At 42.8% G+C, this 13,934-nt stretch overlaps 1 protein-coding gene across 1 annotated transcript in view; it reads right to left on the bottom strand.

The window, feature by feature from the left end:
- The window catches only part of NLRP1 (NLR family, pyrin domain containing 1), a 72,471-nt gene that overhangs the window by 13,411 nt on the left and 45,126 nt on the right, over positions 1–13,934 (bottom strand). The window contains exons 8-10 of the mRNA XM_006899804.1: positions 11,959–12,047; positions 11,278–11,527; positions 6,294–6,517 (exon numbers count right to left, since the gene is read on the bottom strand). Of these exons, the coding sequence (XP_006899866.1) occupies positions 6,294–6,517; positions 11,278–11,527; positions 11,959–12,047 (563 nt within the window). The remainder of the gene's footprint in view (positions 1–6,293; positions 6,518–11,277; positions 11,528–11,958; positions 12,048–13,934) is intronic.

Genomic DNA, 13,934 nt, shown 5'->3' with positions numbered 1-13,934 from the left:
TTGGGTTACTGCTTCAGAATCAGCAAGTACCAAAGGATGAGGAAAAGTATATAGTGTACAAACGGCCGGGGACATTTTCATGACTTGCTGTGCTTTGTCAAGTCACTTTTCAAAGGGATGGTGCGAGTTTGCTCTGTTATTTGTGACATTAAGTCGGCATGTCTCCTCTCTTCCTCCCCATACTGGAACTTCGTTATTTTCCAGATACAGGGACTGAAACCGTGAAGGGAAAGTGATTTTCTCAAAGTCATCCACCCAGCAACAGCACTAGGACTGGAACGCTGCACCACAGTCCCTGGTGCTTAGAGATGCTCTTGTCCCAAATGATTTTGCCCGAGTTTGAGAAGGGTCTGTACATCTCGAACTTACATTCTTTACTAATGTGACTAACCATCTCACTTTGCAGAGACTGTTTCTTAGATGCTGGCTTGCAGAGCTGATACCAGGAAAATACTGGGAGAATCACTTTCTCCAGTCCTAATGCGTGACTGTATATTTGTGCTGACAGATAGGAGTGAGAAGAGAAAACCAGAGAAGCTCTTCTTTTAAAGGGGAAGAAACTTGAATGGTAAGTGGAGCACATATCATTGATTGAAGAGACAAGTGAGTCATCTTATTAGAAGTATTCAAAACTTCTCCCATCATGAGGGAGGAGTATTTCTGCAGCAGATTCTGAGAACCAGGACTCTAGAGTTTTTTAAAATAAAAGTTTATGGGGGGAAAACGTTTCTAGAGAATTTACAGTGTGCCAAGCCCTATGAATATGCAGTTGATTCTAGTTACTTGTGGTAGTTAGGATTGGATCTAAAAAGGAGTGTAGGTGGTTTAGTGGTAAGGAGTTGCGCTGACACCTCACAGGCACGTATTTGAATCCACCAGCTGCTCGTGGAAGAAAGATGGCAAATCTCCTCCTATGGGATTTACTGCCTCAGAAAACCTGCTGCAGGGTCAGCTCTGACTTGATGGTACTTAACAACAACAATGACCTTTACATCTTAAAAAGCAAACCCACTGTATTTGAGTCACTCTGATTCATGGTATACCAGAGCAGAATTGATTATACTCCAAAGATTTTCAGTGGCTTATTTTTCAAAAGTAGATTGCCAGGCCTTTCCCTCAAGTCACTTTTTTGGTTGGTAGCCAAGCGTGTCACCTGTTTGGTCATCTAGGACTGGGCGGTGTACAAGGTCCCTGAAAACCTGAATCAGTGAATGCTGGTGGTGCAATCTGTAGGGAGTTGAGCTGCAAATCCAAAGGGGGCATCTCTTGGGGGGTTCAAATCCCCCAGCAGGGCTGTGGGAGAAAGAGAAGGAATCTCCTCCCTTGTGATTGACAGCCTCATGAAAACCTCCTGGAAGCTCAGTTCTGCCTCAGCAGCAATGAAACCCCATTCATCACCGGTTGAACATGTTTTGCCTCTCTGTACATCCTTGAACCCTACAATGGCTACTCTATAGTTTTTAGCAAATAACTACATTGGTTCATTCTGAATCAGTGAATGATGACGGCAGGGAGGAAATTAGCACTTTAATTGACAAGCTCATCAGGGAAGACAGACAGGAATGTGTGTGTGTGATTAAAAAAGGGAGAGCAGTTAGCGGTGGTGGGGGCAAGAAAAAAAAAAGGAGAGTAAGCTTCATATGGCATCTGAGAGCAGGACAATGAATAAGGATGACAGAAAAAGAATTGACATGCTTAAGCTGTGTTGTTGGAGAAGAGTATTCAACATCCCGTGGATGACCAAGAGAACAAACAGATAGGTCTTAGAGAGGGTGCAGTCGGAGTGCTCGTTGGAGGCAAGGATGATGAGGTGTCACCTCACATACTTTAGAGATGTTGCTAGGAGGGCCTATTTCTTGGAGAGGGACAAGATGCTGGGAAGGGTAGAGGGTCAGAGAAGGAAAGAAAGACCCTCTACCAGGTGGATTGACACGGTGACTGCTACAATGGGCTCTTGTGTGTCAGGAAGTGTGATGATGGTGCAGGATAGAGCAGGGTTCAGATTTTTGTTCATAGGGTCGCTATGGGTTGTGATTGACTCAACAGCACCGAACAATAAGAAGCTTCATATGTATGTGGACTATGCAGTTGTACAGGACCATCCTGTACTTGATGTCTATTGCTCTTTTGTCACTGTCTTAGGTCCCTGGGTGGCACAAACAGTTTATATTCATCTTATAACCTAATCCTTTGGGAGCTCTGGTGGCCTAGTGGCAAGAAGCCACACTGTAATCCTGAAGGCACGCAGTTCAAGTCCACCAGTTGCTCCATGGGAGAAGGGTGGAAATCTCCTGTGCGATTAGCTGTTTCTGAAAACCCACTGGAGGGTCAGCTATGGGTTGGTTCTGACTTGATGGTACACAACTACAACAACACGAGAACATCAACAATAACAACAATAATAACAATAACTTAAAAGGCTGGCAGAATAATGCTACTCAATGGTACTACAAGACAAAATGCAAGCATGTGCTTTCACAAAGATTATGGCTCAGAAAATCCTATGGAGCAGTCCTACTCCATGACACATGGGATCCCTCAGAATCAGAATGATTCGATGACAAAAGATTTGAATTTTGGTTTGGCTGTCATTTTGAAATTCCTGATACTTTTTAAACAAGAGCATCTACATTTTCATTTTGCACTGGACCCCACCACTGATGTACCCAGTCCTGCAGGAGGGTGTGAATACCCAAAGCGGAGGAGTCTGTTAGGTACAGGAGGGAACCTGAGATGCTGTAAGCATAGGTTCTATCTAGTGGAAAAACTCACTCTGTAATAACTCAATGTAGGAGATCACAGTCCCCTGGTCCTAAATTAGACCGGTGTTAGGGAGTGAGGTCATGGTTTCCAGGATGGCAAACATCTGCCGCTCAGAAAGCAGGCAGCTGAGATTCCTGGAAGGGGCCTGGCTAGGCCCCAGGGCCTGGTTTCCTAAGTTGGCCATGGCACTGACAATGAATAGCAGCCTCTGCGCTATTTTTGTTTCTTGCCCTGTGGACAGAATCAAAGGGAAATAAGCCCTGTGCAGACACAGGATGAATTTTCAATGTGATCTGTGGAAGGCTGCAGGATGTATGCTTGGGTGGGCCAGGAATGAGGGTGAGAGTTCGGTAGCTCTCACCTTGGAGTTAGCAGACCCCAGGTTAGAATCCACTGGCCAAGGCCCCTTCTCCCTGACAGACTGCCCAGACCCCCTGGATCAAAGTCTTTATTCACGAAAGAGGCAGGATAGGGGTTGGAGTGTCTATATTCAAACCCTGTAAACTGTCACATAGAGAAAAGTAATGTGTCTTCTCGTGTTTCTTTTTTTTTTTTTTTAAAGATTAAGTAAATTAGTGTGTGTGTGTGTGTGTGTGTGTGTGTGTGTGTGTGTGTACCATCAAATCTGATCTGACTGGTACAGGAGGAGATTTTCCCTCCTTTTCCAGCAGAGGATCTGGTGGAGTCAAACCTTGCACTTCTGGGATTGCAGTGCAGTTTCTTGCCACTAGGCCACCGGATCCCACCATGTCTTCACTTGTTATCTGAGCCATCTGTGCGTCATTCAGCTTTTCGCCATGTTAATGGGCCTCTTCAGCCCTTAGCAGTTAACTTGCACCTCCTTTCTCCTCTGCTTCAGTCTGGAACCTTCTCTAAAGAACACCTACATAACCTTGTCTACTCTCTATTCCTTCCAACAGCCTCCCCCACCCCACCTCCGCCCCAGGCCAGGACAGTGTTGCGTTCCTTTTGGTCCTGTCCTGTGTCTCCCCTACTCTGGCACAGTCCTTTTGGGATATGGCTTGAGTCGTTGGCTGAGCCTTCACAGCTCCACAAATGAGCTTTTCCTATCTTGGAAACTATACAGTTCTTTACTTTTTATTTTCCTTATTTTCGTTTCTTCTTTTCACTAATTTGTGCGTTGTTGTCATTGTTGTTTGGTGCTGTCAAGTCCAGTATGACTCATAGTGACCCTATGAACAAAAAATCTGAACTCTGTTCTATCCTGTGCCATCCTCACACTTCCTGACACACAAGAGCCCACTGCAGCAGTCACTGTGTCAATCTCCCTGGTTAAGGGTCTTATCGTAATAAGGAATAATCTTATTTAAGATTTTTTAAATTTACAATTATTAGAAGAATTCTTTTAAGACTATAAGATTACTCCTTATTATTAAGTCTTATAATAATTACATGGTTTCATGCAGTGATTAATAAATTTATAAAGATTAATTGCACTAATAATTTAATATGCATGCTACTGGCACAGTATTAAAAATTAATATGTTAATAATAAAAACTATATGGCTGTAAGTATAGTCTATGGAATAACAATGGATCTGATATGTAATTTGCTCACTATACAGGGGTGTATTTTTAAAAAAAAAATAATGGCCAGTTTGTCAGAGCATTGTCTTATTAACAGTCTGAAGCTGATTTAAAAAAATCCTATATTACAGCTATATAACAAAATAATATATAGTTACTAAGTATTTAGTTAGATAATAAAATATAATTCCATATTAACAAAATAATTTTGAAATATTTTAAACGGTGGTTAGTGCCATGAAATAGGTGGCAATGCCTTACCTGTATGCATGTTGTAAGACCCAAAGGCCTCTTGCATCCTTGTCAAGGGGCAAACTAACTTCTATCTTTCTGGGACACGTGCTTTCCAGCTGCACTGCAGATGACAGTCTCCAGCACTCACCATTCTCCACAAAACTGCCCTGCATATCTAGTCCTGTGAGTCATTCCCCTGACAGTCTGAGTCACTGTGGGATCTTCCAGCGAACCACCACACCCAAGAGACGTAGAGGAATAGGGTAATTGACCAAAGGAGGCAATGGTGATGTCTGAAATCATGGAGTTATACAGTAGAGCAAATATTTGGGATGCTGTTGACTTCCCGCTTCTTGTAACTGATCTGCTACTAATCTTAGAACGAATTATGAATGTGCTTAGCAATTCTGAAAATTTCTGGAAATTTCTATTCTATCTATTAAAATTCAACATTCTAGGCTTTCTCACACTAATCTCTAATTTAATTTTTCTCTAATTGCTGTCCATTCTTGTCCATATTTGAGCTATCATTTGGAATGATTTCTCTCTTCTTATTTTAAAAACAATACACTTCTTTAAGTATATAAAGCATAATCATTTTATGTTCTGTGTCTGATAATGTCAATGCCCGGAAGTCTTTCTGGGACAGATTATGTTACTTCAAATTTGTGCTGGTTCTTATGTATTGTGCCTCCTTTGTTGTTTGTAAAATTTTTGACTTGAACTTATATTTCATGGAGTTTTACCTGTTCGAAGTTTTAGGAAATGTTTATCTCTGTAGGTTGAGATATCTATAGTACCCTTTATGGTACCCTTTATGATGACATTTCCTATTGAAAAAACACATCCCTCTCCTATGGCAATAGCTCTTAACTAGACTGTTACTTATAATTGCCATTGAGCCAGACCTGACTTATAGATGACCTTCCAGCAGGTTATCAGAGGCCATAGATTGCACAGAAGGAGACTGGCCATCTTTCTCTCGTGGAGCAGCTGGCGGATTTGAAATTGTGCTTTTGAGTTGGCAGTGCAATTCCCTACTCACTTGGCCACTGAGTACCAGCTGGGATGTGTTAACATTTTGTCTTCTTCCTACCTATGTTGTTGTTGTGGTGTACTGTAGAGTCAGAATCGACCCATAGTTGACCCTCCAGTGGGTTTTCAAAGGCGGTTAATCACACGGGAGGAGATTGCTCATCTTTCTCTCGTGGATCAACTGGTGGCATCGAACCATGTGCCTCAGGGATTGCAGTGCAGCTTCTTGCCACTAAGCTACCAGAGCTCCCTATAGAAGTTGTTAATAGCTTCTCACTGTTTCCAGTTGCCTAAATTCCTGGTTGGTTCCCAAAGGATAGTCTATCCAGCCTTACTTTTTTAGACTTTCATGGTTTTGAACTATTGTTTCAAAAATTTCAGTAAATACATCATCTGTTTCCTGCTGAAACCCTCAATGATAACTATTTATGTAAAGAATACGTAATAAATATAATTATTATAATGGAGGAGATTAGTTTCTATTTAAGGAGAATTACAAGATCAGATAAAAATAATTATGAGGTTGGGAGACAAACGCTTCATAAAACCCATGTCCAGAGCATTGTATAAAGAGGGAAATAAATCTCATCTCCATTTCTGTAATCCTTTCTCAGTCTCCCTAAGGAGGCCATAAAACCCCTCCCCAGGACGTCCTCCGGTCCCTTGCAGGCCCATGATTATCAGCGCCTCTCCTCCCTCTCTCACTTGCTTACCTTGGAGGGCCACAAAGTGAGGGAGGTACACAGCGGCCACAGCTCCTGGCTCAGCCTTGATATCAAACAGAGGTCCTGCCACCATCCAGTTGTGCTGGGAGGCAGACTCATTGAGGAACTTGCCCCAGTTGCAGATCTCAATCTCAATGGTCACTTCCCCTTTCACTATAAAGCGGAGACCTGTGTTGGGCCAGTGGTAGGAGCCAGCTGCAGGAAAGTGAACTCTGGGGAGAACAGCAAGAGGCAGGCACTGAATTACTCTACACAGGTTCAGTGAGCTTCTACCAAGGGCTAACCCTGAAGATGGATTAGATTGCGTCCAGGCTCTTCTGCTCTCTGACTGTAAATCCCTGAGTAAGCCATCCCACCTTCCTGGGTCTCAGTTTCCTCATAGGTAAATGGGGATAATAATAGCACTCATTTTCACTGCAATACCAGAGGCACGCAGTTTGAATCCGTCAGATGCTCTGCTGGAGAAGGAAGAACAAACACCTCCTGTACCAGTCAGATCTGATTTGACAGTACACCCACAAGAAATAATAAAATAAAAATTAAAAAAAAAGATATACTCCCTTTAAAAAATAATAGCATTCATTTTATAGGGCTGTGAGTAATATTATTGTTGTTATGTACTATTGAGTCATTTGTGACTTATAGAGACCTTGTGTACAATAGCTCTGAGCCTTGCTTTGTCTTGAGCCAACTTCATTGTCTCTGACATACCTACTCCCTCTCCTTACCCTAGTCATTGAGTCAATCTATCTCATCCATGATCTTCTTCTCTTGCACTGTCTCTTTACCCTACCAAGTATGATGTGCCTCTTCAAGAACTGGTCCCTCCTTGCTACATGCCTAAAGTATGTTAGATGGAGCTTAAAAATCTTTGCCTCCAAGGAGGAGCCTGGTTTCACCCTCTGTAGGATGAACCTGTTTGTTCTCCTAGCAGTCCAGGGTATATTCAATACTCTTCTCCAGCATGACAACCTGAAGGCATCAATTCTCCTTCTAGTATCTTTATTCATTGTCCAGCTTTCTGTTGCATAGCAAGTAACTGTGAAAATCATAGCCTGGATCAGGAGCACCTTAGTCTCCAGACTGACCTTGTTGCTGTTTAGTACTCTGGAGAGGTCCTTGACAGCAAATTTCCCTAATGCAATTGTCTTTTGATTTCCTGGCTGCTGGTGCCAAGAGTGTTGATTGTAGAGCCAAGCAAGTTGAAGCTGTTAACAATCTCAGTCTCTTCATCATCTATCTTGACGTTGTCGGTTGGCCCAGTGGTGAGAATCTTTGTTTTCTTGATGTTGTGCTTCAATCTATATTGAAGGCTGTGGTCCTTGACCTTCTGCAGCAAATGCCACAGGTCTTCCTCAGTTTTGGCAAGCAAGGTATGTTATCTACATAACGCAGGACGTAATGAGTCTTCTTCCAATCCTGAAGCCACATTCCTCCTCATAGAGACCAGCCTCCTGGATGATCTGTCTATTCCACACATAGATTGAAAAGATTTGGAGATAGGATGCAACTCTGATATAAACCTTTCTTGATCTTGAACCATGCAGTGTTTCCTTTCTCTGTTCTGGCAAATGGCCTCCTTGTCCAAGTATTGTTTTCACATAAGCACAATCAAATGTTATGGGATTCCTATTCTTCTTAGAGTCAGCCAGAATTTGTTGTGATCCACACAGTCAAATGCCTTTGCATGGTCAATGAAACACAGACATTCCTCTGGTACTCTCTGCTTTCAGCCAAGATCCTAACGTTGGCTATAATATATTTAGTGCCACAGCCTCTTCTAAACCCAGCCTGCACATCTGGCAGTTCTCTGTTGATGTACTGTTCCAGTCATTTTTGGATAATTTTCAGCAGGATTTTGCTTGCATGTGATATTAATATTGTTTGATAATTTCTGCACTCTATCCAGTCACCTTGTTTTTTTTTTTTGGAATGAGAACAAATATGGATCTCTTCCAGTGAGTTTGCCAGGTGGTTGTCCTACAGTTTTCTTGGTACAAGTTGGTGAGTGTATCCAGGGCAGCATTTGTTTGTTGAAATATGTCAATTGGTATATTGTCAATTACTAGGACCTTGATTTTTGTCAATTCCTTCAGAGCAGCTTGAACTTCCTCATTCATCACCACAGGCTTTTGATCATACATTGTTCATGAAATTCTTCCATGTCAGCCAATTTCTTCTGGTTCAGTGACTCTGTATACTCCTTCCATCTTCCTTTTTTTATTTTTTATTTTTAATTTTGTGTGCGTGTACCATCAAATCAGATCTGACTGGTACAGGAGGATATTGTGCCTCCTTCTCCGGCAGAGCGTCTGGTGGATTCGAACCGTGTTCCTCTGGGATTGCAGTGCAGCTTCTTGCCACTAGGCCACCAGAGCTCCCCTCCATCTTCCTTTTTTAAAATTGAGATTTTAATGAAAGATTATAGAGAACTTGGATTTCCATTAATTCATTATTGCACATTTTCCTCACTGTCCACTCCTCCCCACCCTAGTTCACTTTTCTCTTTGAGAATAAAAAAAAATTCTTTCATTGTTATACAATTCCCACTCTTATCCCCAAGTCCACTTTACTGTGCAGCTCTTATTCTGGACTCTTGCCATGCAAATAACATCTAATCATATACCTCTTTTAAACAATTCTCTCTCTCATCTATTTCAATGCTGTATAGATTATTTATCTCCTCTTTTCTTAGTTTCCCCCTAAACTCTATGTCAGTCCTGTTTTATAACAGGCATTATGTAGTATTTGTCCTTTTGTGATTGAGATATTCTATTAATGCTTCCTATATCATTTCATATTCTGCCCAAATCATCCTAAATGTTGCAACTCGAGGCTGGAAGTTGTTCTTCATTTCCTTCAGCTTAAGAAATGGTGAGCGAGTTCAGTCACTTTGCATATTTCATTAGAGTACTTTGCATTGTCTTCCCACGCTGCCCTTTGAAATCTTCTACTCAGCTCCCAAGAGCTTAACATACCAGGAATGGTAAGCTTTCATTAAGATGACGATGAAATAGGAGACATCTCCCCATTGGAGAGAATGTATTGAGAAACTGTTTGGGTGAATGATAAAAATGTTATATAAAAGATGAATATTATGTTGATAGGCATTTATAGATTTTGAGATTGTACACACTTAGAGGGGAGGGCTGTTGTATTTATCCTAATATTCCCAGTCATTTATACAGTCCTTAATAAATAGCAGACATTAATAAAAGAAAGAATATCTTATAAGGCATTTAGACAATGTTTAGGAGATATAACAAACAAAATATGATGAGTGGAACTTGTTAGACTTTGTTTGGATGTTGACTAGAACAAACCAGCTGCAAGAAAACATTTTAGACAATGGAACAAATTTTAATACAAACTAGATTTTAGATGATATGAAAGACTTGTCAATTGCCTTAGGTGTGGTAATGGCAATATGGCTATAGCTATGAAAGAAAATGTCTACTTTCACATTTTGAAATGCATAATACTATATTTAAGGAGAAAATCATGCAGTGTCTTGGATTTAAAATAACAATACTAGGGATATTATAGCTAATGTTAGATGGGTCATGGCTGAAAACAGACAGTACCAGAGGAATGTGTATCTGTGTTTCATTGACTGTGCAAAGGCGTTTGACTGTGTGGATCACAATAAATTCTGGTTGATTCTGAGAAGAATGGGAAACCCAGAACATTTGATTGTGCTTATGTAAAACCTATACTTGAACCAGGAGGCCATTGTCAGAACAGAGCTAGGAGACACTGCATGGTTCAAAATTGGAAAGGGTGTCTGCCAGAGATATATTCTGTCTCCATACTTTTTCAATCTATGTACAGATCATCTGAGATGCTAGGCTGTATGAGGAGGAATGTAGCATCAGGATTGGAAGAAGAATCATAAAAAACTTGCGTTATACAGATGACACAATCCTTTTTGCTGAAACTGAGGAGGACCTGAAGTGCCTGCTGCAGAAGGCCAAAGACTGTAGCCTTCAATATGGATTGAAACTCAACATCAAGAAAACAAAGATTCTCACCACTGGGCCAATAGGCAGCATCATTATAGATGGTGAAGAGATTGAGATTGTTAATAGTTTTAGTGTGCTTGGCTCCACAATCAACACTCTTCGTACCAGTAGGCAGGAAATGAAGAGACAAATTGCATTGGGAAAGTCAGCTGTTAGGGACCTCTCCAGAATAGTGAAGAGCAACAACATCAATCTAGAGACTAAGGTGCTCCTGATCCAGGCCATGGTCATTGCAATCACTTGCTGTGTGTCAGAGAGCTGGAAAAAGACTAGGGATGTTAGAAAGAGAATTGATGTCTTTGAGCTGTGGTGCTGGAGAAGAGTGTTGAATATACCATGGACTGCTAGGAGAACAAAAATGTTCATCCTGGAGAGGGTGAAACCAGGCTACTCCTTGGAGGTAAGGATTCTGAAGCTTCGTTTGACATACTTTGGACATGTTACATGGAGGGACCAGTACCTGAAGAAGGACATCATGTTTGGTAGGGTGGAGGGACAGTGCAAGAGAGGAAGACCCTGCATGAGATGGATTGATTCAGTGACTGGGGTGATGAGGATAGGTGCTTCAGAGACAATAAGGTTGGCACAGGATAGAGCAGGGTTTAGGGCTCTTGTACATAGGGTTGCTATGAGTCTCAAGCGACTCAATGGCACCTAACAACAAAAGCAACAATATAAAAAGCAGAGAAGATGAAAAGTTGACCGTACGTGGCAAAACGTTGTGGAAAGTATACAGTAACTATAAAATACGCTCTATTCTTGGGTATATTTGGACATTTTCTTACCAACATTTTCTTTGGTCCATAATGTAAATGCACAGGCCCAGTAGCTCAGACCTTTCCCTTGACAAGAGGCTTGACAAGAGGACAGGACCTACTGGGTATGGCGTTGACTGTGTGGGAAACCAGTGTGGAGTGGTACAGCGGGACAGGCTGAGTCTCATCACCTACCGGTACAGGCTCCTCTCTTTGTCAATCATCCTGGTGGCCACAGGCCCTGTGGGTCCCCAGAAGTTTTCAGCAATCCCCAAAGGCTCCATATGCAGGTCCTCCAAAAGGGCAGGCGAAGATAGGCAGGCAGATTTCCCTTGAACTGCTTGTGGGGAACTTTCTCCTGAAACAGGCAGGGCAGTCGTTAGCTCTAGGTTTTCCTGACAGATGTTCCACGGGTCCCTCCATCTAGCCTTTTCCAAGGCTGTGTCTGAAGTGCCCCCTCCCCTGCTCCTGGCTGCCCATCTGATCTCTGAGGTGGTCCAGCCCCAACTGACCCTAGCCCAGACTCTATCATCTCCCCTCTCCACTAGTCCAGCATGCCCCATCATGAAAGAGGAATTTGTGACTCAAAAGATGCGTGGATAAGGATAGAAAGGTCTCAGCATCCCTATATGAGTTGTGGGAGCCTCTGCTGCATCCCATAGACACTGTGGATAGGAGCAGGCCCAGTACTGAGGCTGGGAGAGATGGGAGCAGGAGTCACGCTAGTTCCTATGGGGAAGATCTCTCCTAGGGAGCAAGGAAGCCATCTCGTTCTGGATGGGAGATTGTCCCTGGTTAGAGGCAAAAAGATAGAGTGTATGATAGGCTCCACTCCCACGCAATCACAGGGCTCCCGGCCTGTCCCCTTCAAACTACCTGATTCTGTTCTCTGTCGCTTGAGCGAGGATTCGATACTCATCTCTCCCCCATCTTGACCTTCAGTAGGGTTCACCGTCCTTTGTTCCCTAAAAACAGGGTTATTTGTTCTCCCTGAGGCTGGGCTATCAGACATTCCCACCTTAAACCCAACTTGTCAGAATTTGAATCCATGACCCATGTCACAGACCACTCCTTTAATCTTGGTCTCTGTGAATGGCCCACCATCCACTCTCCCATCCACACCAGAACCAGATGTCCAGCTGTCCTGCCTCTCCTCCTGTGTCTCTTTAGTCAATTTATATACATAACTCACTGCTGTTATTTCACTCCTGACCCACAGCAATCTGGTGGGACAAGGTGGAACTGCCCATAAGGTTTCCATGGCTATAAACCTTTATGGAACACATTGTCTTCTCTTAGTTTTGCAGAGTGGCTGGTGGGTTTGATCCTCCTGCCTCGAGGTTAGCATACACAGAGGCTGATTTTTTTTTTTTTAATTTTCACTGCCAGAATTTATTTTAAACTAGTGATTTGGTAAGAATAATTTTTTTTAAGAATAATTTTTTTTGTTTTGTTTAGAGGCTGATCTTAAACATAACCAAGTGCATCATTTTGTTGCTGAAGTCCATTGTTTTTAAGGTAACATGGAAAGCTCTTAATTTAATCTTAAAGGCTTTGCTGTGACCTTGTCCATTTTCAGTTCCATCAGGGTGACTTTCTTCCTGCTTAGGGACCTGAAGACAAAAACAAAACAAAACAAAACAGAACAAAACAAAAAAAACAAAAACACCAACAAAACCAACTAACCAACCAAACTAAAGAAAAACCCCACCCCAAAACAAACCAGTTGCTCTAGTACATAGTTGGTTCCAACTTATGAAGACCCCATGTTTGCAGAGTGAGCCCTGATGGCTAAGTGGGTGAAGAGTCACCTTGTCGACCTTTCCAAGGCAGGCAGTGTGAATCCACCAGCTGCTCTGAGGAAGAAAGATGGGCAGTTCCCTCCCATGCCTTTTACAGTCTCTGAAATCTTACTGGAAGGTCAGCTGTGAATAGATTCTGACTTGACGGAACATTAACAATGTGCACAGAGAACAGTGCTATATAGCTTTCACTTCCGCGGATTTTTGCAAGCTGATTGTCAGGCCTGGAGGCCCTCTACTTCTAGATCAGGGATTCTCAAACCTGGAGTGGTTAAAAGTCACATGGAGGACTTGTTAAAACATAGCTTCCCGAGCCTCCCACCCTTGGCGATGCAGACTGGGCACGTTTGAGGTGAGGTTTGAGAATTTGCAGTTCCAGGGAGTTCCCAGGTGATGGCGATGCTGAGTCTGCGAATCCGCAGATCACACTTGTTTTTTCACAGATCACACTGGGAGTGCTGCCTCCGCCCCCAGTAACGCTGCCGCAGATACTTGCCTTCCTTCTCCTTCCTAAAGAAACTAAGCTCTTCTCAACCGCTGCCTCTGTCTGCCTGCAATGGACCCACTCAGGGACCCGCTAATGCCCTCCTGTCCTTCAGAGCTCACTCAGCTCAGCTCAGCTTGTCAAGCAGGGAGGCCAGTGAGCCTACACTGGCCACCGGTTTCAGGTGGAAGTACACAGGTTCGTGGGATAACTCGGATATTTGTTGCCTGGAGGTTGGGGCTGTGTCTGTTTTGTGCATTATTGTCTCTTTAGAGCCTCAGATAAGCATAAATGAATCCTCCTTTTAAATCCAAGAGCTCTTGCTCTTCCATTTCAAGTGTTGCAGCCGGGAGACAGGACAGGCAGTGAGCTGCGCTTCACTGTCACAGGGTAGAATAGGGAGTCAAGCGCTTTAAGGGGATCCCTGGGGTGGAAGAATTGTACTCCTACTCTTGTGGGTGACTTCTCAAGTTAGGAAGTGTGTGCTTGCGCGCGTGAGCGCACACACCTGTGTGTTGGTTTTCTATGTGTCTTGAGAAGTGAGTGCGTGTGTGTGTGTGTGTGTG

This window comes from Elephantulus edwardii, unplaced genomic scaffold (assembly GCF_000299155.1).
Source record: "Elephantulus edwardii isolate Elephantulus edwardi_28Jun2011 unplaced genomic scaffold, EleEdw1.0 scaffold00267, whole genome shotgun sequence".
Lineage (NCBI taxonomy): Eukaryota > Metazoa > Chordata > Mammalia > Macroscelidea > Macroscelididae > Elephantulus > Elephantulus edwardii.
Note: the sequence above shows the minus strand (reverse complement) of the source record. Positions and strands in the feature narration are given on the sequence as shown.